Source organism: Amphimedon queenslandica, unplaced genomic scaffold (genome assembly GCF_000090795.2).
Source record: "Amphimedon queenslandica unplaced genomic scaffold, v1.1 AMPQUscaffold_13512, whole genome shotgun sequence".
Lineage (NCBI taxonomy): Eukaryota > Metazoa > Porifera > Demospongiae > Haplosclerida > Niphatidae > Amphimedon > Amphimedon queenslandica.
The window spans coordinates 248,460-275,803 of record NW_003546252.1 but is presented as its reverse complement, the minus strand read 5'-3'; the positions used below and the strand labels follow the sequence as shown (position 1 = coordinate 275,803).

The 27,344-nt window shown below is 36.1% G+C and overlaps 3 protein-coding genes across 3 annotated transcripts in view; 1 reads left to right on the top strand and 2 right to left on the bottom strand.

Moving 5' to 3' along the window:
- LOC100639053 (arginine--tRNA ligase, cytoplasmic-like) overlaps positions 1-17,054 on the top strand; it is a 25,262-nt gene extending 8,208 nt beyond the window's left edge. Inside the window, exons 3-10 of the mRNA XM_020004381.1 lie at positions 14,368-14,556; positions 14,905-14,997; positions 15,250-15,491; positions 15,566-15,816; positions 16,050-16,154; positions 16,426-16,604; positions 16,813-16,919; positions 16,965-17,054. Coding sequence (XP_019859940.1) covers positions 14,368-14,556; positions 14,905-14,997; positions 15,250-15,491; positions 15,566-15,816; positions 16,050-16,154; positions 16,426-16,604; positions 16,813-16,919; positions 16,965-16,977 — 1,179 coding nt within the window. The 3' untranslated portion in view covers positions 16,978-17,054. The remainder of the gene's footprint in view (positions 1-14,367; positions 14,557-14,904; positions 14,998-15,249; positions 15,492-15,565; positions 15,817-16,049; positions 16,155-16,425; positions 16,605-16,812; positions 16,920-16,964) is intronic.
- An 8,238-nt stretch (positions 17,055-25,292) lies between these two features.
- On the bottom strand, positions 25,293-26,727 carry LOC105316310 (ATP-dependent DNA helicase PIF1-like; the record flags this gene model as incomplete). Its single annotated transcript, XM_020004202.1, has 2 exons — positions 25,293-26,034; positions 26,194-26,727. Coding segments are annotated over 2 exons (1,233 nt in total), but the record flags the coding sequence as incomplete, so codon positions are not given.
- On the bottom strand, positions 26,690-27,338 carry LOC109588108 (uncharacterized). The gene is made up of 2 exons (XM_020004302.1): positions 27,088-27,338; positions 26,690-26,979 (listed from the first exon to the last, which is right to left on the bottom strand). Exons 1-2 carry the CDS (start codon positions 27,256-27,258, stop codon positions 26,731-26,733), a joined length of 420 nt encoding a protein of 139 aa, XP_019859861.1. The 5' UTR covers positions 27,259-27,338; the 3' UTR covers positions 26,690-26,730.
- Between the last annotated feature and the right edge of the window lie 6 nt (positions 27,339-27,344).

Genomic DNA, 27,344 nt, shown 5'->3' with positions numbered 1-27,344 from the left:
TTTATCTGTTATTAATGCCAATCCGATACCTAGTACCAACCGATACACAGAATATTGGCCCCGATTTGATACAGATACCATATTTCCTTAAATAGAAGCCGCATTCGAATAAACGCCGGGATAGCAATACAATTTAACTATAAATATGCAACAGTAGCCTAGGAGTGACTCAGAAGTCTAGTGGATAATGCCTGAAGTTCCAGAAGTCAAAAGCATGTGGTCACAGGTTCGAATCTCACTCTGGGTCTAAGTTTTTTTTATTTTTTATATATTTTTTGGAGGTCCAAATATCATTTTAGGAAATAGACGCCCAGGCTTTTATTTAAGGAAATACGATACCTGTATCGGTGGAACAGTAGCACCAGTTACTCGGTAGCTTTTACTCATTTGAACTGAATTTGGTAAGTCCTCCCACAGTACAAGCAATGAGACCTATCTCTGGCATTTCTATTGAGCCTCCTTGCTCTTTTCTCCTCCTCAGTTTCGCCCCTTTTTCTCTCCCGATCATGCTCGTTATGACAAAATCGACGAGCTTCACGAGCATCTTCTTATGAACTACTTATGTTTTAAGCTTCTCTTGTTTCTTGAATATATATACCGAATGAGTAGACTCTTCAGCCTTGAATTTCTTACTATAATTATTATTGATTGCTTTACTTTTTGCACGTGGTACCGTAATTATTTTTTATAAAATGCTTAAATAGGGGTGACGTACATGTACAAACAGACAGACAGACATACATACATACAGTACATACTTGTCTTGTTTATGTGGGGCTTGCTCAGGCTCGCCCCAATAATACATGTACCATATAGGGGTTATATTTCATTGGAAATAAATTTTGCAAATTTCGCATTTTCAGTAAATTCGCGGAATTAAATTCCACAAAAGAGGTATGTTACACTAGGAAAAATGGCTGCAGAAGTAGGATTCGGGAAAATTTATACCAACAAATGGCAAATCTGAACAAATTTGCGAAATTTTATACCAACATAATAAAACCCCTATGCGGTATTTAACAGTGCATCCATTCATCCCATAATTCCAAGTCTATCAATGGCTCATTTTCACTTGTGATTTCATCTGTGCTTTTTGATGATAACGAGTACTGCTTTCTCTGAGACTGATTAGGATGTCTAGGAGTAGTTGAGTCCTTCCACCATAGCTCAATTGCAGCACTTGAATCAAAATCAGAAAATGAAGGACCTTCAACATATATTTCTAGCAGATCATTTAATGTCTCTGCTGAAAGTCTTGCTCTTCTGTTTGTTTTTGCTACTTTAAGACTTGAAAAAATCTGTTCTACCCTGCCATTAGAGAACGGAAGACTGAAGCACAGCTCCATTAGTATGATCACAGTAGGCCACTTTGTAAAATCTGAGCATGTACATAATTTGTACCAAACTTTGCGATATGGTATCTGAGAGAGAGAGAGAGATAAGTACGAGCATACTCAACAATATCTTCTATCTCATCTGGAAGTGAGAATGTTGGCAGCCCTTTGCCTAGCAGTGGCTTTCTAAAGTGTGTAGCAATATGTTGCACAACATTTTTTCTTCAAGACTAGAATCAGAGTCTTCATCATCTAAGATATTATCAGCTGTCACGATTTTAGTGTGTTTGACCCATGTTTGAGTTTCTAAAAATACCAATATTGAGTGCAACAATTTATTATCTGACCAATGCAATTGCTCTCTCATCTTTTCATCCAGTTTAGCTAGGTCATCTAGAGCCTGTTTTCTGCAATTTTCTTCTACTTGAGGCACAGTGAAAGAGCCAGTGTTTATAACTGTGCACCCTGATAAGACTTTCCACTGCCATCATCTATCAATTTATCTCTCAAAAGCTTCACTGCATGTTGGCCACTGCATCACAGACTGCTTACATAGATTTCTTAATGCTACTGCAGCTTTGAGAATGTTTTTGATTCCCAAAGCAACATCCAAATCATTCCCCTGAAGAGAGAGACTGAGCAGTGAGACAAGTTTCAAGATATCAGCATACAGAGCTGCACCATACAGTACTTTGTAATCCATCCATTAAAAAAAATTCCTTTATAATTGCTCTATCGTCTGCTTTCACAGTGCTATCTTCTGATAAAGTAATTAGATGAGCAATGTATGCACCATATCGATCTATCACATGTAATAATGCATTTTGTTTATGTGTGATCCACCTTGATCCATGGGCATGAACAGGAATATTGCCACCTTTAGGTAGTTGAAACACTTCCATAAACTCTCTAACGACATCTGCTAGCTCTCTGATTTTTTAGGTGATTTTTTATATAAGTCTAAGCAGCATTTCTTCAATGGTTTTAAACAATGGACTTAAAAATGCATCTTTGCACGCTAATTCTAATTGATGTGCATAGCACCAAGATCACAAAACCCATGGGTTTTTAGATTGAACCAAACCTTTTATCCCATTCAAATCACCCACATTTACATTAACTCCATCAGTGCCACCTCCAGCTACATGTAGCACAGGGATTTCAGTAGCATCATTAGTCAGCAGTTGTTCACTGACATCAGTTATGCCAAGTAGTGAAAGACAATCAGACACACACTTAATTAGCCCTCTAGCATTAGCACTTTCCACAGGTGAGACGGTAAAATACCTTGCAATTGATTTAGTCTCCTCAGTGAAATCATCCTTGAATGAATAGAGAAGGATTATAATTCTTGTTCAACTGAGCAGAGTCTGTACTGCTGTCCATCAAAAAACTATAAAATTTTTTTGCAGCTAGTTGTTGAAGAAATGCATTATGCTGGCTCTGTACAATGAAGTGTGTGAACTGCTTAGCAGAAGGTGCTGTTTGGTATGATGCTCCAATCTCAACATTGTGTCTTTCTTCTAGCTTACAAATACTATTATACTTCTCAAATGCCAATCCTTTTCTTGTCATTGTGCAGCAAACATCAAACTTCTGTTGTAGTTGAATCTTCTCAGAGTCTCCCAGAGTTAGCAAGCTCTTAGCTATTGGAGCAATAGTTGTAATAGGTTGGTTGTGGCTCTTTGCCTGCTCAGCCCTGTGGCGAGACATGGCTGCTTTGTGCTGCTCTGAAGTGGCATGATCAATCAAATTTCTACTCCTATGGTTTTCAGATCCAGTAATCCATGCCTTTTAAATGTTTTTCATCCCACAGATGCAGCTTTTGTGACCTCGGCACACAGAGTACCACAGTAGTTTTATTTCACCACGATGGCAGTCACAGTTCAACCATGTCAGTGTTCGATGATCTGAATCATAGTGTGACTTCCACTTGTTGAATGTAGTAAGAGAAATGTGCCTCTTCGCCTTCTTAGAAGTAGTATCAGCTGAACTGCTACTGCTGTCATCATATGAGCCTGAAGATGACTGTTCAAAAGATCTTTTTCTACTGACCATTTCGTCAGGAGAACTAATCAAGCATGCGGTCAAGGGTTAAATTTGATCCGTAAACGTCCGTTGATCGACCATAATATTTTTCACTGGTAGTAAAGTATCTCCTTTAAGCTTTTCAATTTCTCGTGCAAGACAGCGTAATGAATACACTATGGATGCTTTGTGTGAAGCAAACATGAATTTTGCAAATTAAAATGTAAAATAAAAGTGATCTGAAAAATGACCATTAAATTGTTTTTATTTGATATGTGGGAATAGAAAGATCAACGAATGGTGCATTTGTAAATTACTTCAAATATGGATGATTTTATTTCCTATAATTGTATTAGTTAAGAATTACCCTAAGATTGATTTCACCACCATGCACTCATATTTTGCATTTATTTCTTTGTACTAAGAATTTTAAAGATTTTATCAATCTTCTAGTGATTCTTAAAAAGTCTTTAGACATTATTATTGCTTTATTGTACTTCTCAAGCTCAAAATTTTGCCCTGTTTCTGAATTGCCATTTGTTTGCCATGGCCAAATGCACTTTAGAAAGTGGGCTTAAGCAATGGGGTGTAGTTTCGCCATGCCCCTTCCTACATGTGGATTGATCTGGAGACACTTGTGGTTAAATTATACCTATGCTACATGCAGAGAAAATGAGAAATCCATGTCCCAATAAGATTGCTTGAACCACATGTAGGACAAGCAGTCACATGACCGAAGAACACTGTTTAAGACAGAAGAGGACAAATGAGGATAAAATAAAGGAAGGAAAGAACCCTCTGGACTTCTTTCTCACGGTTAAAGAGCAGCATATTATTGCATTGCTTACAACAATGATGCCATTGCACTTATGGCGTAATAATATAGTCACATGTTTACAATAAAACCTCATGAATAAAAATACTATGGCATTCTGTGAAGATTTGCTGCTCTCAAATCTGCAAGAGATGTTCAAGAGACTCTATTCTTGTCTTTTCTTAGCTGCAAAGCATCTGTTTCAGCTTTCTTGACCCTCAGTTACTTGGCATATACTTTAGGTGGAGAAGGGGTATGGCAAAACTGATAGCATTAGATAGCATTGATAGCATTAGATCAACCTAGGTTGTTTTTATAATCTAAAGATTAGTCACTTAAAATATACAGTATTTGGTGAACTCTAGGGTTATGAAGTCTTTCTTTGAGGTTAGAATGCTAAACATGAGAACTATTAGGTACATGTTGTTTTGAATTCACTGAAGCCTCCTTTTATGACTACAATGGTATCTGTGGAGTTAGATATTTTTATCATATGGAGAGTTTTATATGCCTTTGAACATACGACTATTATAGTTAGACCATGATTGGTCACCTCTAAGTACCAGATCAAGATTCTTGTGAATTCTGTTTCAGAGCTATAGTGGACAGCCTGAACCAGAGAGCAAGAATTGAAGTGCAGCACCTTTTTTAGGATTTAGAAACTTCTTAGACCAGTTAACGATGTTGAGAGTCAATATCCTCCTGCAATTACAAAAATGAAAAGAGGAGGTATTTTGAGTCAGCAAACAAAAATAAGTTGGAGGAATAAACCTCTTACACAGCATCGACAAAGACAAGTAAAAAGACCACTATTCTGCCCATGGGGTGCCTGACTTAACTGGTAAGAATGTCCCTTAGTATCCACAAAGTGTGTTTTCTGGGATTATAGTCAATAATAAAGTAAAATAAAATATAGGATAATAATAACCATTGACTGTAATTTGTACAAGAGAATATAGCGAGGGACATAATCGAACACTTTCCTGAAATCAAAATAAACCTAATCAGTCAAATCAATTGGCCACTTTTGCAATTACTCATTATGTTATTGAAGGATATGAGGAGTTGAGATACAGCTGAATGATTGTTAAGAAAGCAAATTTGGCTGTGGCAATTAAAGCAGACCCTTTATAAAGGAAATTACCATTATTATTATTATTATTATTATTATTATTACTTTAAAAAAAAAATAATAATCTTTAACTAGACAAATGTAAAACATTAAGAGGCTCAGCCCCCTAGCCACGGTATCCTGAAGATTATATATAGGTACATGTACATGAGTAAATACAGTAGTTCTTGATAAAGTTATCATGGTTAGAATAGGAATTTTCTTCATCAGTTCAGTCATCACATCATATTGTGTTGGTAGGCAGAGACAGTAACTGCAGTCATAGCTTATGTCAGAAGTTGTGCAGGCGGATCAAGTAACGTATTCGACTCCTGCCCTTACATACATAATAACCACTGACCGCACCTACTAGTAGGATATGTGTCATGACCAGACATGGGGTCAATTACATTAGAAAGTAATATATTACTATTACTATTAACTAGAAAAAAATTCTATTACTATTACAATTACATGTTTAGTAGATGTAAATGTAATATATTACTATTACTATTACTTCACTAATTTCATTATTACTATTACTATTACTGCATATGCAAGACTAAATGTAATCTAATTATATTACGATTATATTATAATTTCAAATCAATTCTCTTTAAAGCAAATGACCATTACATTTTACTTTCTCAAAAACAGTATGAGAAAGTCTGCATTGTTCTGGTCTAAAAAATTTCCCTCCCATACTGAATAATCGTTCCACTGGAGCAGATGAAGCTTTTGTCAGAGCAGACAGACTTGAATGCACATACATTTACCTGTACATGTACATTGAATACTTGTACAATAATGTATTACAATATGTACAATTACTTTTATATTACTATTACTTAACTGTCTCCTACTATTACAATTACTATTACTTGGTTTTTTGATTCCTCCATTACTATTACTATTACTATTACTTTAAAACATGTAATCTTTACTATTACTATTACTATTATCTATTACTATTACCCCATGTCTGGTCATGACCACGCCTTGTTATTGCAAGTGGCGACACCCATTTTAATTAAAAATGGCTACCAGAAACAAGAAAAAGCCAAGCTATTTTACTTTAAGAAAAACCCCATTCTTCATGGCACCCCTGAATGGATATAATTGATCTGTTTAGACAACACTGAAGGTACTATGATGATAAGTTGTAATGTGTTTTAAGTAAATTCGCTGCTAGAAACAATGAAAAAAAGCTAAGCTATTTTACTTTAAGAAGAACTCCATACTTTTTGGCATTAACACCAATTTCTTGATCATGTTTTAAATGGATCGTTTTGATGATACTTTAATTTATAACTACACAACTGTCAACCATTCTATGAAATTTTTGAGTCGGAGAGGTGCTTATACACAAAAAAGAGTCTTATTGGAATTGTTTTAAGCTAAATCCTCAGCATCATGTCTCATCATCATCCTCATCTTCATCTTCTGATTCAGTGTCAGACTGCCCCTTCTGTTTCCACAATCGAGCCATTTGAAGAAGTCTCAAGTTAGAAGAGGCTGAAGAATCATCAGGGAATACATAGTCCCAATATTCTTCCCAACCTCCTTCAGAGCCATCATCTCGATAAACCTTGCGTCTCTTCTTTACTTTCTTTGGTAGCTTCTGTTTCACCTTTTCTAAACTTTCTTCATCTCCAGATTCCAAGTGCTCACAAAAAAGAATGTCTCTTCTCGTTTTGAATCTCTTTCCATGCAAGTTAGACCTCACTCTTTAAAAACATGTAGTCCTTGTGTAAAATATGTTCCTGTGTAAAATGGACTTTGATGTACAATAATGAAATAGTATTCTTCCTTTGGTGATGGGAATTTTATATCAAGATATATAGCTAATACTCTACTTAGTACATCACAAATTTTAACTTTACTATAATGTATAAATGTTTAGTACAGTAGAACCTCCCAATAAAGGCCAAACTCGGTTTACATCATATGGCCTTTGTAGAGAGGTTGGCCTTTAATTGGAGTCAATGCATATAAACCTTGAATTAATGTAAATTTGACTATATTAACACAAGTATAATTGAAATAAGGGAATTGGAATGACTATAATACATCTAAATGTATAGATTAAGTGAATATCCATTAGGCTTATCATTGGCAAATTAAGTGAAATAGTCATGCAATGTCAGTTGCTGTAAGGAAGATGTGCGCAATGAAACAAGGGCATCAACAGCTGGTCCATTGTATTGCATTGAAATAGTACCCTTTTCTTTGAGGAAAAGTTGAACGTCTTCCAAAGCATGAATTGCATCCTTGTACGTCCTGATTGATGAATGATTACTTGGTGGTAGCAAGTCATTAGCATCTTGATCATTATCTTCAGTAGTCTCGGAAGCCAGACCCTTCCCGCCTACAGTCATTTGGGTGGACGGCTGGGAAGGGTCTGGTACATTGAGTCACCTAGTTTTGTTCTTGCGGCAGAAACCTGCCGTGACCAATCAGATTCGGTTATCCTTGACACGCCACCACAAGTCACATGAAAAATTGATTATCAAAATGGCATCTCTTTGATTCTGAAGGACCATCTTAGTGAAGTCTATCTAGGCAGTGCCGCTGAGGGCTTTAGAGGGGCCTGTGGAGGAAATTGTGGTGTGTGTAGCACGCTGAAAAATTTTGCAGTTTTTATTGTGGGTGTGGTCAAAATTAATTAATTTTTACCTGCACGCATGATAACATGCACTTAGTCTATTGAATTTCAACTAGCTAGGAAAATTGATTTTGATGATATCATAATTTTTTTGCTAGGCAAAAGGCCAGAAGGGTCCATTTTCTGTAATAATTTTGTTTAATTAAGTTCTTAAAAAATTTCTTGGGGCCCTTAAAATTGTGGGGCCCAGGGCATTTGCCCCTTTTGTCCCCCCTCTCAGTGGCCTTGTATCTAGGTAATATATTACAAGTTGGTCTGGATGCCATAAAACATCCAGCTTGCTTAAATTTTATTGCTGTTTCATATCAATAGTATTTTTGTTGTTAAACTGCACTTCTCCCTTCCTCCTTCTCTTTTTACTGTTTTTATTGTATTATATAATTATTATGAAACATTTTAAATAAATAAAACGTAAAGAAAACAGAACTATATGGCAAATTTGTGATACATTGAGTCATTGACTGTATTTACACACTTCTTGCTACAAGTATCACATCACTTGAAGCACTATAAAGCAATGAACAATCATTGACCTTTGGAAATAATAGATTAGCGTAATATACATTGTTGATGCACTCCAGCATTAAGACTTTACTGCTTTCTAGCTGACCTTTGACTGTGTAAGTTTGGCAAAGGAATACTAATATTCCAATTCTTTCTTTCTTCCCCTTCCAGCCTCCAGAATGCAATTTCTAACTCAATTGGGTTTGTTTAAGTGGGATAGATGTTGTTGCTGCATTACACACATGGAAACACGTGTGTTGGGCGCGGTCTTTTACATGTGACATTTTCATGACATCACTACCCACGTGGGTGCTGTCAGAACAAAACTACATCATACAATGTACCAGACCCTTCCCCGCCATCCACCCAAATGACTGTAGGCTGGGGAATGGTTTGGCTAGTGAGACTACATCTTCAGAGTCATGCTCCTGTTCCATTTCTTCATCACTCACCAGTTTAGACATGAATGTGTCTTCCCATTTATTATCATCCATTTCTTGACAAGTCGGCAAATCTTCACCATTTGTGCGTGTGTATTCTTGCACACTGCAAGTTGAGTTAGAAGCAGGAAATTTACTTGAAGATCCTCGGTGTTTTCATCATCATTTAAGTCTAGGTCTTGAAAGGAATCACAAGGTAGGCCACAAGATGCAATTTAACCTCCATCTCAGAACCAAGAATACCAGCTTTTTAAAAGCACTTGCAAATTGTGTTTTCTTTAACCGTTCCCATGCCTTTGTAATTCATCCATTTCTTTATTTATTTATTTAAAACTTTACAGTGACATTGAGAATGAGAGATAAGAGGAGGGAAGAGAGCTAGACAGAAGAAACACTGAAGGCCTGAACAAGGAAGCATGGCCAGCCAGAAAGAAAAAGAAAAGGAGAGGAAAGAAAAAGAAACACATAAGTAGCTAAGAAGAAATTAAATGCAATCAGAGTTAAAACAGTGGTAATAATAATAGTAATAATAATGGCAGTAAACTGAATTTGATTGGCTTTAGGATGTGTTGCAGGGACAAACCAAATTGTAGCTGCATGCATCAGACGAGTCAAAATTTAGGAGAAACTGGTGCCAAAAGTAGATCTTGATGCGGGATATAGCTGATGCAGCAGAGAGGTTAGAATCAATGCGAGGGAGACGATTCCAGAGCCTGGGGAGCCTGTTGAAGTATAAACGTTGGGTTTTACTACAAGAAGGACAAGTGTAGAGTAGTTTAGATTGAGAAGAGAATCTTGTTGAGGAATTTGAGAATCTAATATAATTCAAAATGTGAAATGATGGAGAGGGTTTACCCATATTCTTGACAAAGAACGATAAATCGTTCAGTTCTAACACCATCATTAGAGGCAGAATGTTCAGAGAGATAAGGTGGGATTTGTAGTCCGAGACATTATCGTTAAGGATATATTTGGTGGCTCTCCTCTGAATTTGCTTTAACTGTTTTATGTCTTTGATAAGGTAGGGCCTCCAGATAAGTGAGCAGTATAAGTGTTGTGAACAAAAAAGGTATAAGTATAAGTCTCTTGTAGTATGACTGTCAACAGAGGTACTGAATGATCTTGTAATTAAACCTAGAGTTTTGTAAGCATTTTTAAGAATGGAGAAAATGTGGTTTGAGCAGGAAAGTCAAAAGTGAAAAAGACTCCAAGATCTTTATGAGTACTGATGGCCAGGAGTGGGACACTGCATGTTGATGGTATAGGAGGGAGACGATATGATTTGTTCGAGACTTTGAGAATGACACTTTTCATCTTGTTGAAGGACATGCCAATGTCACAGCACCACTATTCAAGCATGTCTAGGTCTTTCCGAAGGTCATGGTTGCTGATAAATGTGGGATTGCATGAAAGAGCACACTTGGTGTCGTCTGCAAAAAGCAGAGAAAGAGTGTTTCACAGAGGCAGGGAGGTCGTTAAAAAAGAGTAGAAACAAGAGTGCTCTCTGGATACTACTCCCTTGAGGAGCCATTGACAGAGTCAACCTGGGTTCTGTTGAACAGGTAGTCACTCAGCCAAGTGTACAATAAGCCTGATGTCCCAAGAAATTGAAGCGCAGCTCATGGGGAACTGTATCAAAGGCTTTTTGTAAATCGAAGTAAGCAATGTCTGTTGCCCAAGTTATTTGAGATGAGATTGACCATTAACAGCAGCTGCTCTTTGGTAGACTTCCCCTTGAGAAAGCCAAATTGAGATATAGAAATGCTTGGAGACAGGAAGAGAATCATTTGGTCAAAGACTAAACGTTAGAGGACCTTGGACAAGGAGCAGAGCAAGGAAATAGGCCTATAATTTTTGACAGATGATCTATCACCAGATTTTAAAACAGGTGTAATTAAGTGGCTCTTCCGTTCCCAGAGAAGTTTTCCATATAGTAATATCTGTGCAAAGAGATGGTAAATTGGAATGTGCAAAGCTACAGCACAGTTCTTTAGAATATGAGGACTGACACAATCAATATCCATCGCCTTGAATGTGTCAAGCTTATAAGAATGTTTATAGAATTAGCAACCTCTGTAGCAGTTTTGCACTCATCAATTTTTGATAAGATATTGTAAAAGTAAGTGATGACAGTGAACCTTGAAGTTGTGAGTAATCCCAATGTCAAGTGGCTGCAGCTTAGAAGTGGTGTTGGCTGGTAAAAACCAGATCTTAATGTTGCTGTACTTGTATCTCAAGTGATCAGGATGACATTTGGCATTATCAAGCAGCAAAAAGATAGGGCAATTTTACATGAGAGGCAGGTATTCATTCAGCTTAGAAAGAATTTTATCCATAATTTTACTTATCATCCATGCCTTTTTTTGACTGAAGTATGTAACAGGTAACATACTCTTATCAAACCCTTTAAGGCATCTACTTGTTTCGGACTTATTGATGACGATAGGCTTCTCTTTCTTGCCACAGCAGTCACAAAAATGCTACAGTTATTCGAATTTTACTTTTCTTCCTTTCCCTACATGGCTTACCCCTTTCTCCAAATCCTTTATCTGGCAAAGCCCTCCAAGACATGCCTATCTCATATCCATGTTCCAGATATCTCCCTTTTCAAATCTCTCAACTAGTTCTGGTAACCTCTCCTTCCATGAATCAACCATACTCAGTTGAACATCTCCAGATTCCCCACTTAGTGTAGCTTGTTTGATGTTGTACCTTGCCTTCCATTTCCCCAACCAACCATTTGTTCTTTTGAAATCTGGCTTTCCAGCTTCTCAGTAATTACCTTGGCCTTTTCAGTAAGCTCTGGTTCGCCTGGGTAGATATTTTTTGAACAAGCCATAGTGTATCATTTATATAGTGCCTCATTGATCTCTGTTTACTCAGATGTATGGGATACTTTAGTTGAGTGAATTCTACTTCCAGAAGCATTGGATTAGTACAGTGCCATTATAGTCTCTTTCTTCTTCAAGATCTGAACTGTTTGTGTTTGCCCACAACCAAACATCTCATCTAATGCTCTGTGAGTTATGGAAGGATTTTTTCCTTTCCTTTGATAACATCAACTTTCCTCTTTTTAAAGTCAAGAAATTCTTTGGAGCCTTGGAAGCCATGTTGGTTATTGCCTATCAGCTGTTCAATGTTTCCTCACTATATTGTGTCTAGGGTGTGCTTGCGCATGACTCATTAGTCTGATAATGACAGAACAAAGAGTGTTGGAGATTAATTCTTATATTTGGGGATATTGTGTTTATAAAGACTGATGGAGTGCTACCATTGGAGAAACTTTATTGGTAAAAAGGGAAATAGGCAATGTGTTTGACCTAAATGCTGTGGCTGTGTATCAGGAGGATCGTGTTGTCGAGCATTTCCCTAGAAACCTTGCTCCCAGAGTCTTCCTTTTTTTATCTAGGGATACCTGGAAAGCGTTTGTTGAAGTGACAGGCGAAAGAGTCAACAGAGGAGCTGGATATGGGCTGGAAATCCTTGTACTTATCGTTTGTATGGTCCTCCAGCATACATTAAAAAGATGGATGAACTTGTGCAATCATTAGTAGCTGCAGGCCATTTGTAATTCCATTACTACTAGACTCTTAAGTTAAATTAATAAATATTAAATTTACTACATGTATGTCATGATAAATTATAACTTGTCATTGTATGACCACACCTCCTGGCTGTTTTAAGAGGCAAATAAACATGGAAGTGTGCTTGATGGTGGCTGTAACATTGGCCGTTGCTTGTTATAGAGAGGTGCTGCTTTTCAGAAGTAAGTCGAGCAAAATTGGTCCGTTCCACTTATTGTGATCGTTGTATGAAGTTTGGTTGATTTTTAGAGGCCCGTTTTTTGGAGGTTCTACTGTAGTTGTTTAATTATTGTATATTTTTTTGTTTTAATAATGATAATCTTTCAACTAGTAAGAATGAAGCAATTGAGTAAGCAGTAGTATTGCTTTGACACTGTGTCCACTTATTTCTTTGTAGTTATTAGCAAAAAAAAATTAAAAAATTAAACATTAAAAAATATAAAGATTAGACAAAGTATGTAAATAAAATCAAGGGAAGTAATAGAAATAGTTAAGAAATAAAGGATAAAAAACAAAGCAAAGAATGAACAAAACCAAAATATTCCCAAAAATAACAAAAAATTCAAAAAATTAAAATATGACAATAAAACAAACAATAGCAAAAAAAAGAAAATAAGAAAAATTAATAAAAATAATCAAGAAAAAAAATAAAAATATAGTTCATTGCCTTCTTTAGAATTTTTCATTTAAACTATTTCTGAGTTTCATTGCATTCAAAGCATTTAGTGGAAGAGGATTAAGTCTGCATGTAAGTATTATATTAGTCTAAACACTATCTATTAAATAATATAGACTAACCAGTGTGGCTCTGGCTCTGCAGCACTGCCACTTGGGCCAGCCGCTGATTGATCTAAATAAATGCAATATCATATGTTATGTAGTCATATAACTACCTTTTCCGCTTACTGCGCCGGCGATCAGTTGTACTGGGGGATGTGTTTTCCTTCTCTGTGCTCATTTCAGTGAGTCTGGGTTTAATGGGTTATTTGTGGGAACAGTAGGGTTATCTTCCTCACTCTTATCCTCTCTCCTGGCTGCCATCATGTCTGAGGTGTAGTAGGCTACTAGATTAGTAGTCACATTCATGCATATTGCTTGCAGCCCAGATCAACGTCATATTCAACGTCATTTGTATGGGCAGACCGGCAGTCACCTAAAAGTTGGTAGCATGGCTAGGGGTGGAACCCTTAATGCTTTGTTAAAATCCTAACACAAAAAATTAATTAGCATATAGCTGTTCTTTTAAGGATACGATTTCCACTATTCTGCCATCCTATACTGTATTAGATTGCTTTTCAAGAAATTTAATTTCGCGAATCTTAAAAATTTGCAAATTTTACAAAATTTGTTATGCTCTTAAGAATAGCGATACGGTGCTTACATTCCTTTACCGTGACCCCTAATGCCTTTATAATTATACCATGACTCCATCCTAAAACAAGAGCTGGAATAAAATAACAAGGATCTGTCCTCATTTTGATCAGCTAGTCTTGCTGGCCATGACTCTTAACTGTCAATACTGATATAGTTGCACTTGGGAGTTTATGGACTTGTGTCACTTGACAAAATAATTGGGTATTGTAGGCCTGGTTTTACCTAAGTACTCCTCCTGACCATCTTTAGAGACTACTCTCTTTTTTTATAGTTACCGTTTTTGATATTTACTTTTTAAAATTTATTCAATACAAAATCAAAAAAGGGGAATTTGACAATAATTATTGACAACTGCAATTTTGCAGTTTGTAGCCATTGTAATTTTTACATCATTTTTGCATTAAATAACGCTGGTCATAGCCACAAAATTTTCATTATCCTGGATATAATTGCTCAATAATTTTATTAGCCATACTTACATATGCTAGTTTCATAAATTCCTTTTTACTTTAGAGTATAGCAGACGAAAATACTAAAAGAGCCCTGCACATGACTAATGTTAGAAGTGTGATAACTGCTATTTTCCGGACTGCATTATGTAAATGCTATCCTTCATTTAATACTACCAGAGCTATTATACAGGCGTCTGGAGCTGAAAGATTTGGAGATTATAAGTGTGTGGCTGCAATGCCACTTGCTAATGTAAGCTATGTTATATTAATTTTGTTTCTAAATTTTTAGTATGCTATTACTAGTCATTAATAATTAAGCCTTAAATTGAGATAATTACCGTATAATGCTTTAATTTGGCGGAGTTTTATTTTGGCGATTGGCGGTTTGCAAACAGAATCGCCAATATTAAAACTGCCAATCATTAATGCGCATGCTCAGTAATGCACGTGTATACAAAAATTGCCAATTTAAAAACCGTCAATTACAATTTTACAGCTAAATCGCCAAAATAAAGCGTTATACGGTATACGTTATCTACTAAATTCTTTATGTGTGCACTATGATGGCTGTATGTTTTTCATTTTGATTTTACTTTAGACTTTGAAGCAATCAGGTGAAGTTCTTTCTCCTCGTGATGTTGCACAGAAAATTCTTAATAATCTTCCTTCAACTCCATTTGTTATTGAAAAGGTAATGTATTAATGGTTGTAAGAGCTATACTTGAATGAGAAAGAGGTTTTTGTGGAATATAAGCTGCTTTGATGTGCATGTATATCTATAATGTGCCAAGCTTTTTAATGTGCTTAAACTGACTTTTAAGATGCGTGTGACTGTATCTACATTTGATTAATTGATAGTGGTAATGAAGATCAGTCTATCATTCACATTTGCATGTATTGCATATGAGTTAAATTATAATTCTAATCAATTTTATTATTATAGTGTGAAGTGGCTGGTCCTGGCTTTATTAATGTTTATGTTAAAAGATCTTACATTTCGGAGCTAGTGTCAGACATTCTTGTAAAAGGTGTTCGCCCTCCACCTGTTGAAAGAAAATTGAGAGTAATTGTTGATTTTTCATCTCCAAATGTTGCTAAAGAAATGCACGTTGGTCATCTCAGATCAACAATTATTGGAGAGACAATATGTCGCTTATTGGAATTCTTTGGCCATGATGTGTTAAGGTATGAAGGCTATGGCTTAAGATTGTCTACATTTTTGTGATTACATCTGTTGTATGTACAAATTTTATTTGTAGACTGAATCATGTTGGTGATTGGGGTACTCAGTTTGGCATGCTCATTGCCCACTTGCAAGATCAGTTTCCAGACTACTCTACAGTGTCTCCTCCTATTGGAGACCTGCAGAAATTTTATCGCGAGTCAAAGAAAAGATTTGATAATGATGAAAATTTTAAAAAAAGGGCATATAACTGTGTAGTGAAACTTCAAGGAAATGATCCAGAAGTACATCAAGCTTGGAAGCTTATTTGTGATGTGTCACGTAAAGGTAAAATTTGTTGTGTATTGTACATGTATACTCAGAACATAAGTCTTTATCCATCTATGCATAATGTACTAGATAGCAGACCTGTGGTTTCTGCTAGTCATTTTACATTCATGTACATATGCATTGTTTTAAAAGCTAACCAGCTTCTTTTATACGAAATATCTTAAGTGCTTAAAATGCGCAAACATGTATTATTTTTAGTAATGATTGATTGTTGCACCTAATTTGTTTAGAATTCTTATTGATATATGATCGTCTTGGTGTGAAAAATCAGGAGAGGGGTGAATCCTTTTATGAGCCAATGATGCCTGGAATAGTTAAAGATCTTAGAGGCAAAGGTATTAATTTTGATATAAGAATATAATGATATACATCGTATAATGATACAAGAAGCCATGCAAAAATACCACTAATTGACTGCTTCTCATAATTATGTTCATGTATATTTCAAACAAATAAACACCTCCTATGAAGTGTTTATTTATTATTAAATTCTAAATTTTTAAAATAAAAATTTAAAGGTTTGGACCCAATTACATTCACTAGTACCCTAGAATTAAATTTTATTAAGCATTCTAGGATTTGGCATTTTGTTTTATTGTATTTTAGGACTGGCTGTAATTGAAGATGGAGCTACAGTGATGCATATTCCTGGTAAATTAGTTCCACTGATGCTTGCTAAATCAGATGGTGCACATACTTATGATACAAGTGATATGGCCGCTCTAAGACATCGTATTGAAGAAGAAAAGGGAGATTGGTTAATATATGTTGTAGATGCTGGACAGGTGAGTACTAATTATACTGTACTGTACATGCAATAATATTTTTTGCATTTGTGATGTATGTGCATTGTGCCGTTTCATTGCGGTTTATTTTCAAATGGTTATTTGCTGTTTGAATTGTAGTTAGTATCTAGACTATCTACCCAACGCCTATATCAAATGTTCTTGACTATTCAGTTTGTGAATGCACTAATAATTTATTTAAAACTAGGGTCTTCATTTTGAGACTGTATTTGAAGGAGGTTGTATGGCAGGCTATGTTGCTGATGGTGTTCGCATTGACCATGTCGGTTTTGGTGTTGTCCTTGGAGAAGACAAGTAGATAGTAATCACATATTGTTGCTATCTCAGAATAATTATTGCAGAAAAAAATTAAAAACACGATCTGGAGATACTGTTAGATTGAAGGATTTACTAGATGAAGGATTAGAGAGGTCTTTAGAACGATTGAAAGAAAAGGGAAGAGATAAAGTGAGTTATTTATTAATTTCTGACCTTAAAGTTGTTAAGTTAAAGCCGATTTACACTGCAAAATTAACGTAAGGTAAGGCCATACGTTAGACAGGAAGTGCTGTATAAACCAATGGTAACCATTTACGTAACGTACATGTAAGAGTTGAACTTATCTCTACTCTTACGTTTGGCCATTGGTTTATACATACTTCCTGTCTTAACGTATGGCCTTACCTTACGTTAATTTTGCAGTGTAAATTGGCCTTTAGTTAATGTACCTTTGCCTTAAAGTTACCTTAAATTTACCTTAAAGTTACCTTAAAGTTTGCCTTAAAGCTTGGCTTAAAGTGACTTTTGTCACTTCTAATTTCAAATTTAATTTTAGAATGGTTAGCCAAATAACAAAATAAATTTGTCTTCCTCCTGCATTAAACATGTGCATGTATTATACATGCATGTACGTGTAACCATAGGGCCTCTACCTTATTATTTGCTCTATATAATCCTATGTACAGTCTACATGAAGGTGCTACACAATTGTGAATGGATCCTTTATGGCTTCACTTCCTGATACATCACTGATAAAATATTTATTGCCAATGGCTTATGGATATAATTAATATCTTTCAAAATTTGAACCATGTGCAGCTGATAAGCTGATAATTAGGCAATTTTTGAAAGATATAGCAACTTTGAGGGGAAATTTACCTGAATATAATAAAACCCAGCAACTGATGAGATTCACAATGTATTAAGCAAAGGTACGTACAGTATCAGACCCTTTGGCAAAAGCCCAGCACCCCTGTGAATGATTTGCACTAAAATTTGGGTTTTTGGCTAAAAAGTGTAAATGGTGGCTATGCAAGTAGAAGTGTACCTCCTAAACAGAAGCACAAATGAAGCTCATTGTTCGTAATAGTAAAAAGGAGAGTTGGTTCTATCTGTGTATGGCAAAATAAGGAGAACAGCTCTTGTAAATCAAGGATTTTAGTCGCCTAATTATGGCCAAGTTTACAGCACTTTTTTATAGCTATATCTGCTCCATTGAGATTGAAACTAGCAGGACATGTAGACTACACCTTCCTAAGTCTATGAAAGGACTTTAGAGGTTCCAGGTATTCTGTGAATGATTTGCACAAAAATTGAAGTCAAACAATTCTTATTAAACAAATAATTTTCACAGTGGCATATCTTTGCTTACATGAAAACCAAACGTGTTTCTTTATAACAAGCAGCTTCTCTCTTAATGGTGCTAGTTACAGCACTGTTCAAGTATCTATGTAAAAGAAATAAGTAAAATGGTATGGGTATCTATTATAGCATGAGGGAAACCATACGATTTCCTGCACTTCTGGTGTTACTGTAGTAGAATTTGACAAAAATTTGGTCACAACTCGCATGTGTAAATACATACGTCATTTAGTATTACATGACACAGTTTTATTTAGTAAAAATTAAATCACGGCACGATGTTAAAACATTTTTACCCCATAAATTTCCTGATTGATAGTATTTGTTTATTATCACTATTACAGTGGCAAATTTTTAAAAGGAAAAATTTTTTAATAAGAATTTTTGTCAAAAGTGTCACGTCATTCCCATTTGACAAAACCTAATTTACTGCATTGGGCATGAGTTAAAATGGAGCAATCTGTCTGCACAAGTACAGCAATGAAAATGATGTGCTTGCAGGTTTACATGTACATCTTTGCTGTTGCCCATTTTATAAAACTTCACAAATTATTCACGTGAAAGATGAAACTGAATGGTCTAATTTAGGTTGTGATAGTAATGCTGTTTTAATGTCTGACTCCATATATTGTGATGTTGATGTCTGATGAGCACTGTGTGATATTATCAATTTTTTTAGAGGTTTAACTCTCACAATAATCAAGCTGTCATGATATGCCATTGTTATTATTAAGAAACAGTAAAAAGTGATTGTTTAAGACATATGTTCGCCTATTCAATGTATCCTAGACACTAAATGTAGTTTGACAAGGCCACTGTGGTAGCTGCACTGCCAGGCTAATAAGAACATTTGATTCCTTGAATTCTTCTCTTTCCACTATTGTAATGCTTGGGTTATGACTTGTGCTTTCCTAACAGCATCGACAGTTGAATTTTAGCATACTGTTTATTTGTCACTGTGTATAGTCTGGCTAACTGTACTTACAATCAAACATGGACAAGCACTTAAAATGCTTGAAGGACATCATTGCTTAAGCATAAGCCAGGCTCAAATACTTCAATTTAGCAATGTGCTTCAAGCACATCTTAAAGCACTTGTTAAGCACAAGCACTAATGCTATAATAAAGAATGTGCTTCAAGAAGTACGTAAAGCACTGTTGAAAGTGCTTAAAGCACAAGTAAAGCACTGCATCTATAAGTTAAGGTAATGTTTATGGCACTTAGGCTCTGAAAGTACCACTCAAATCCTCAAGTAGATAAAAGTAATAAAATTTGGTAGCTTTGTAGTGGTTGTGGCCATCTTTAAAGGTTAAACTGAAAGCAGGTCTCAAACGTATGTATGTTATGCTTTGTATTAACTGATAAAAGAAACAAGCATTAGTGCTTATAATGTGCTTTAAAAGTGCTTTGAAGTGTTTACATTAAAAAGAGCTTAAGTACAAGTCATTGCAATATGATAATACTTGCTAGCACCTTCAAGTACTTACAAAAAGTGCTGAAAGTGCTCATAAGCAGAAGTGCTTAACTGTTTGGCCCATGTCTGCTTATAATCTCTAATTACTCTAATAGTTTTGCTTTTGTTATGGGCGCTTCATTGTTGGTGGTTCAGAGTAATTTTTTATGCTCAATGGAGTTTCCTTAATGTGATTTAAAGTGTTTCTGATGACTTTTATTCAAAATTATGGTGGTTCAAATGAAGCTTCAGACTTCAAGTGCCCTCGGAATTTTTGCTAATTGATATTGTATTATACTTACTTTAATGGCAAGATTTTTATGAGGTTTTACAAAATAGCATTCCTCATGACACACCAAATTCTACTCCAAAAAAGGCCAGTGTAGATAAAATCATAGATATTAGAGCAAATGAAATATTAAAATAATGCTCTTAAACATAATGAAGGACGGGGCAATTCCGTCATAAGGTAATACAAAAAATGGTAATTTTTCAGAATTACAGGGATCTACAAATTCAAAAGAATAATAAAATATTTGTAGTTAAAGGAGTCCCTGTGCCCCTTCAGTTGATGCTTTGTTCAGTAAATCCTGCAAACTTAAAAGCTATAAAATATTTTTTATACATGGTCAAAATCTTTTCTTTTTGGCATTTCTGCTAATAGTTATGTAATATCAATAACAATTATTACCGTATTTCGTGAAATAAAAGCCAGAATGCCTATTTCTTGAAATGACATTTGGACCTCAGAAAAATTTTTAAAAATACTGTATACTAACTGGTTTATTTTTGCGGTAGCAAATTTTCACAAATCTTGCAATTCTAAGATTTCTTTAATAGCTTGCAGACTGCACCACGTGGCATTGGAATGCAGAATTTTGTGGTGAAAAAATTATGCGACTGAGCAAGAAATCGCAAAATTTGCGAAAATATTTCACTACACAAATAAACCAGTATACAGTAAATTAAAACTTGAGCCAACAGTGGGATTTGGACCCGGGACCTCATGCAAGTAATTTCAGGAAGCTTAAGGAGGTATCTAGATACAAGGCATCCATGCTCTTGTAAGGCTAGATTTGTGTATTTATGCTTTCCTTTTTCCTAACCTCGCTTTTATTGGCACCCAGCATTTATTTCAGGATATATGGCATTCACATTCAGGACATGACCAGTAATCATTAGCTGGTATCCTGGCTAATCCCCAACATGTATACTGATACCTGTTACTGTATGAGTCGAATCCGATCCATAAATCCTCATCATTGTTAGCTTTTAAATGACATTCCTGACAACATCACTATAACTGGATCAACTGGAATTAATAACTGTTGCATTTTGTGAAGAAACAAGAAGAGTAGGCAATTAATAATCGGCCAACACCCATTTTTGGATACCAAAAATATTTTTTTCTGTTTGTACATACTTTTTGTGCTATTGTGCAATACAGTGATAAACTCAAGTCATTGACTATTTAAAACATGGACCTTACTTCGTACATGTTTCTTTTGTTCTTAAGAAAAAATAAAAACAAAATGTCATCCAAAAGTACGTAATTATGGGCAATAAGATTTTTCATTGGACAAAGGTCGTCAAAATTATATGCTCCATAAACTTTCCACTTTTTGTGATGTTCTAATAGTTGCTTGATGCGGCTACTTAAATTATCAGAAGAACTGCTGCTTTGCATTTTCAATAGACAAAAAAATATAAGAAAGTTGATGAAGCACTGTCATCTATAATCGGACCACGCCCATTTATATTTAAATCAATCGTTTTATAATAGCCTAGCACATGAGAATGTACAAGTTTAAATGAAATTATTGTTCAGAAACTTTCTATTAGCAATATTTTTTTGTAAAACCAACACATTTGATGAAACCATCTAGAGCACACTTCACATTCCACCCATTTGTATGCTCTAGGATGCACACACTTCTTCACTAGACAATCTGTAAAATCTAGATGCAAAGTGAACATAATTACTGTTATTAAGCTACCTGTAGCAGAAACTTCCTACCTCATTCCTTGTGCATTGTGCATAAAGAATAATAATAACTAGACAAATGCAGAACATTGAGGGGACGAGCCTGAGCATCGCAGGACATATTTCTATTATTATTATTATTATTATTGAATATTTTTCAAATGATAATGATGTGATGCATGACATTTTGACAATGCATAATACATTCAAAGTTACTGATGCTTTTCAACTTGTTTAATTACATTGTTTTTAGTGTTGTAATGAATTGTTATTGTATCAATATTTAATAGCTTTTCTTCCAGAGATTCACCTTGTTCATCTTTTATAATCACCTCTAACTCTTCATTGTATGCAGTGTGGTGCCATTTCTTAGTGCCACTTGCTACTACTATTCTAGCTGACTTGCTACTGTTACAACTCTTCAGTTTGATGGTAGCATTGCAATGTGTAAATTGGCCTAAGATACCATTGATGCTGTGTACAGTTCCTGTGCAGCTCACACAGCTTACATAGTCAGTAGTGCTTAGCACTGCAATTATCTCTCCACATACAACTGACACTGCTGGCTGAGGTTCTTCAAAATACTGTGTATCATCATCATCGCTTATTTCCTCAATACCTGAAATAGCTTCAAAAGTAGAACTATCACACAAAGATAAGTATTTCACACCATCATATGGCCAAACGAGAAACTTGACCAATTTATAACTTTTATTCTTCTCCAGTATACCAACATTACTCTCCCAGAGAACAATTCTACATGTTGAATCACTATCTCGTATGAAACAATCTTGCTTCTGTAGCTTCTTACCAGCCTTAGTATTTACTTCCACAGGTGCTTCTATTCGTATGATTTTTCCAATCACTGAGACATGTTGATTAACACTGGTAGTTTGTAGTTCGTCAATTGTGATAACAGGGTTGGTCTTTATATCTTCATCATCAATTTTAAATTTTTATGAGACTGTTCCACTGTAGAGTGCTTGCTTGTCATTATCTCCAATGATGAGTCAAATTTACTTTGCTGGACACGACATCCACTTAGAGCAATGGGAGATTTGTCATGGTGGAGCTTCTCAATTGATGGTCTTAAATTTAGTTCAAACGACACAAATCTAGCAGAGTTAATGCCATCTGACAATTTACCACTGAAATATTTACATTTGTCCTTGTTTTTGACTTCTAATAGCTCAATAACTTTGCCGTTTATGGTGACATTGTCACTAATTTCTAACTCGTGCACGTCATATGATAGCGCTCTCTTGACAGGAGTATACCTTTTCTTTTCCATCAGAGGTGAGCAAGTAAGGGCAATAGACAAGGGAGTATAAAGAAGGATGGAAGAAGATAATGTAGACTAACTCCCTAACAGTGATGACCAGTGAATGAATGAGTACGCCGTGGCCTTGATCATGTAGCACGCATGCGCATATGAACTTTTTTTATTTATAGTATCAATAGATACCCTAATATAATTAAGAATATCTAAAAATAGTTTATGTACTAATCTTTTGACGAGCAGTCGAGCAGAGTGGTAACTGACAAACTGAAAGTGGTATAAACTGGTAACTCACAAATTGGTAACTGTGTAAAAAAGAACTCGAGATTGCCATGGAGGGTTCTGGTTCTAAGGAGGCTGGTTGTTGCAAGGATGCTTTTTGCAAGGAGGGTTATGTACCAGCCGATTGGTATTACAACGACAAGAAGGATTTTCATGAGAGGATGAGAAAAAAAGTGGAAGAGATATGTGATTTGGAGGAGAAGCTGAGCAATGTGAGGTAAGAAAAAGAAGAACTGGAGAAGAAGCTTCAGGAGAAAGAAAAAAGATTTGTCCACGAGTACACACAAGTCAAGAATCAAAAGAGGGAATTAGGAAAGAGATTACGGCTGTATGAGGACAAGGAAAAAAAAAGAGAAAAAAGAAAAGAAGAAGCAGAAGAGATAAAGTGGAAGGTGCATCTAGAAGAAGAAGAGAGGGAAAGGGTTCGTGACGAATTAAAAAGAAAGAATGGTCGACTACCACCAATGCATCAGTATCAGGATCAGTATACAACAGCAGCAACACCCACTGTGCAGCATCAGTATTAGCTATTATAATATAACTAGACGAATGTAGGACATTGAGTGGCGAGCACGAGCATACACTGACTTGCATGCATGGCCCATTGGAAGACAATTTTATAGCTTGCTCTCCTACCTTTATTATTAGCAAAGAACCCCACCTGCAATTTAAACATAATTTAACTGTATAGCTAAGCACAGTACTGCTATAGATTTATATCTGCTTTCTTAACTTCTTTTTGCTGGAGAAGTGCCTGGACAACAGATCAGTCTTATTTGCTGCAAGTAAGCTTCAGTAAGATTTGCTCGAGCTGGTTTCTTGATAGTCGCCATTTTGTTTCATTGCAACCACACCCACACCAATGAAAATATTTCATCAGAATGTTACCGCATTAGATCATTGATTTTAAATAGAGAGCAGTGCACACATGGGTGTGACCAGAATAGGCGTGACTGGAGACGTACGTACATACATACAGAGGGAGGGAGGGAGGGGGGGGGAGACTTCGCCTGAGTGGGGCTCGCTCATGCTCGCCCCAATTATACTAAGTTGAAATCATGATTTGATTAATAAAGTTCACAAAGACAAATAATGAAATTTGAATATACTAAGTTGAATAACAAATGTAAGCTTTGATTAATACAGTTCACAAACTCAATAATGTAATTTTTTGTGGTGTACTTGTACACTTTCATTGATGAAAGTGTAATAGCCGTCACCATCGCTAATCGGTGACACCACATGCTGGCCCCCCAACACCTACCACCCTCCTACAGATTGTATAAAAATATAAATTTGGTTAAAAATGATGGGTACCTCTAATAAAAGGCAATTGACTATGCTGGTACTAGAGTATGTCTCCTAGTCCCTGCAAATCCACAGGGCAACTAGCACTGTAATGCTGAACAGCATTACAGCAACTATAGCTCCCAACTGACGGAACTTAGTTTTAAGGGCAACTATAGCTCTACTGCCAGCACTGAAAACTGCATGTGTATACATGAACACATATGACCTCAGTAGTCAGCCATTGCAGTAGACTATGTAGATTACATCTGCATTACTCTCAGTTTACATAAAACTACTGGCATGAACAGCACTACAAGCAAGTAACTGTTACAGCTAACTTACTAGTAGCACTGAGCACCCTGTTAAGACTTCTACATCTAGTACCAGCAGTAATTTCCTCACTCTCTTGTGAACAATTTCCTGATGAGGAATAATCTAAAGTGACAATTAAGAATGAGTAATGTATTCAAGTAATATAAAGAAAGAAGTAGATTTATGATTATGTAAGAAAGAATCAGTAAGGATAGAGGGTGAATTTACAAGTAGATTAAAGTATAGGAGGAAAGAGTGCATGTTACATGTATGAAGGAATTAGTGTGAATTACAAGTAGATTAAGGTAGAAAGAGGAAAGAGAGAGTGCATGTTACATGTATGAAGGAATCAGTGTGAATTTTTTAAAAGTAGATTAAGGTAGAAAGAGAGAGAGGTTAAAAAATTGTTAAATGTACATTAAATAAAACAATGATTGTGCATGCAGACTAATCTTATTAAGAAGGTGGCATTAGCTGATACTGGAGGTGTCATATCCACTCCATGTGAGATGTGTCTTCAATAGTTGGTTCAGCTGTTGTTTCCTGAAGACTAAGCAGACGTTGATCTTCTTCTTTCCTTTCCTGAAGACGTTTATTATTAGCAATGCTCTTGAGTCTTGGGAGAGGAAATAGTGGCATGAACAGTATATCCTTCAACTTTCTCACTCTTGAGCAGGCAACAAATGTTAATCCACAAGAGAACTCTTTCTTTCCTACATCAATGACCACTTTGTCGAGAGTGAGCCCCTGGGACTTGTGGATTGTCACTGCCCATGCTAGCTTGAGTGGTAGTTGAAGGCGTGAACACTGACCACCTGAAGAAGACCAATTATGACGTATTGGAGTGATTGGTACTGTTCCATCATGCACAGTTGGTCCAGTGTAATGATCAAACCGTACCATGACAGCCACTGGTAGATGAGGAGGCATGGTTTCCTTGTAGCAGATAGCTTCAACTGTTCCCATTGCTCCATTAACTAATCCCACTTCAACCCACAAGTTGCTAGTTAGCATCACTCTTGCTGTTCTTGCTAGCATCACAACTGGTTCCAAGCCACCAGCATCATCAGGTGGAGTTTTGGCTGCATTGGCTCCAGTGTGTACTGCCTTGATGGTAGCAATAGGATGACCACACTCACGTAACATAGCAACATTGTGATTAACAACAGCTTCAACAGTAGGGAACAGTCAAAGAGCATTAACAAATGAAGACTGATCATGTACTCTAGTTGGTGTTTGTTCCATGAGGTGGTTCCAATCTTCCATTGTTGTGTCTCCATTTCTCAGACGTTGTAAGATGTCACGAAATTTGATCTAATCAGTGTTTTGTCCAGATTGCCTCATTACTTGGGTCAGAGTGAATGCTGTCTCAAACTGACTGTATGCTCTGTACCCCTGGTCTGATAGATCTGAACGTGTGACAGAAGTGTATAAAGGAAGGTCCATTACTGGTGGCAGCTGGCCAAAGTCTCCAAATAAAAAAACAGAGCAACCACCAAACAGAACTTGTGACTTGCTAGGAAATGCTTGCCTTAATCTCCTAGCAATCATACCAAAAATCTTCCTCCCCACCATTGACATCTCATCAATGATAAGGTATTTGGTAGATGACAATTCATCTTGCATCTTTTGGAGATTGCTTCCTTCCATTTCCTTAAAGTCACCTCTCACTGGAAGATGCAGGAGACTATGGAGTGTCCTTCCTTCAATGATAAAAGATGCCACTCCTGTTGGTGCTGCTACTCTGACACTACCACCTAACAACAACCTCAAGCAGTTGATAAGGTATGATTTACCAGTACCAGCAGTACCATTGATGATGATGTGGAGTGGTTCTTGACTGGTACTCTCAAAGTGCTGCCTGACAGTGGTGTACACTTCCAACTATCTTCCCTGAAGGTTGTTAGGAGTAGCAGAGGTAGTAAATGGAGTGTATCTGGTATTCTGTCTTCCTTGAGCAATGAAATGGGGAGCATTATCAATATCAGGGTATGATCTTGCTGCTTCTGCCCAATCATGCTCCTCCTCAGTAGTGTTGCTTGGCTCAAGTTGACTGGTTCTTTGGCAGATCAACATCCATTCCTCTTGAGGTCTTTGTTGTTGATTCTGCTGCTGTTCCTCTTGAGATGTTTCCCATAAAAATGTATTAAATAAATATGATGAAATAAAAATTCACATTTTCTTTAATAATTGTAATAATAATAATAATAATAACAATAATAGAAAAATTAAAGTTCATACCTCTTCATCTTCAACAGCATCTGATGATGACTGGTGTTGTTGCAGTCTGAATATATCTTGCTCCAGTGATCTTCGAACATTTCCAGACTGTAAAAATCCAACATATGCTTCAGTGAAGGTATCATAGCCAGACTTGAGTTCATTGATATCTCTGAATGGCTTGCACTTCATTAGAGACTGACGACAATACTGCTCATAGTTGGGGCCAGATGGATCAGGTGAACAGTAAGGTCTGGGAGTGACAATGACTTCTTTTC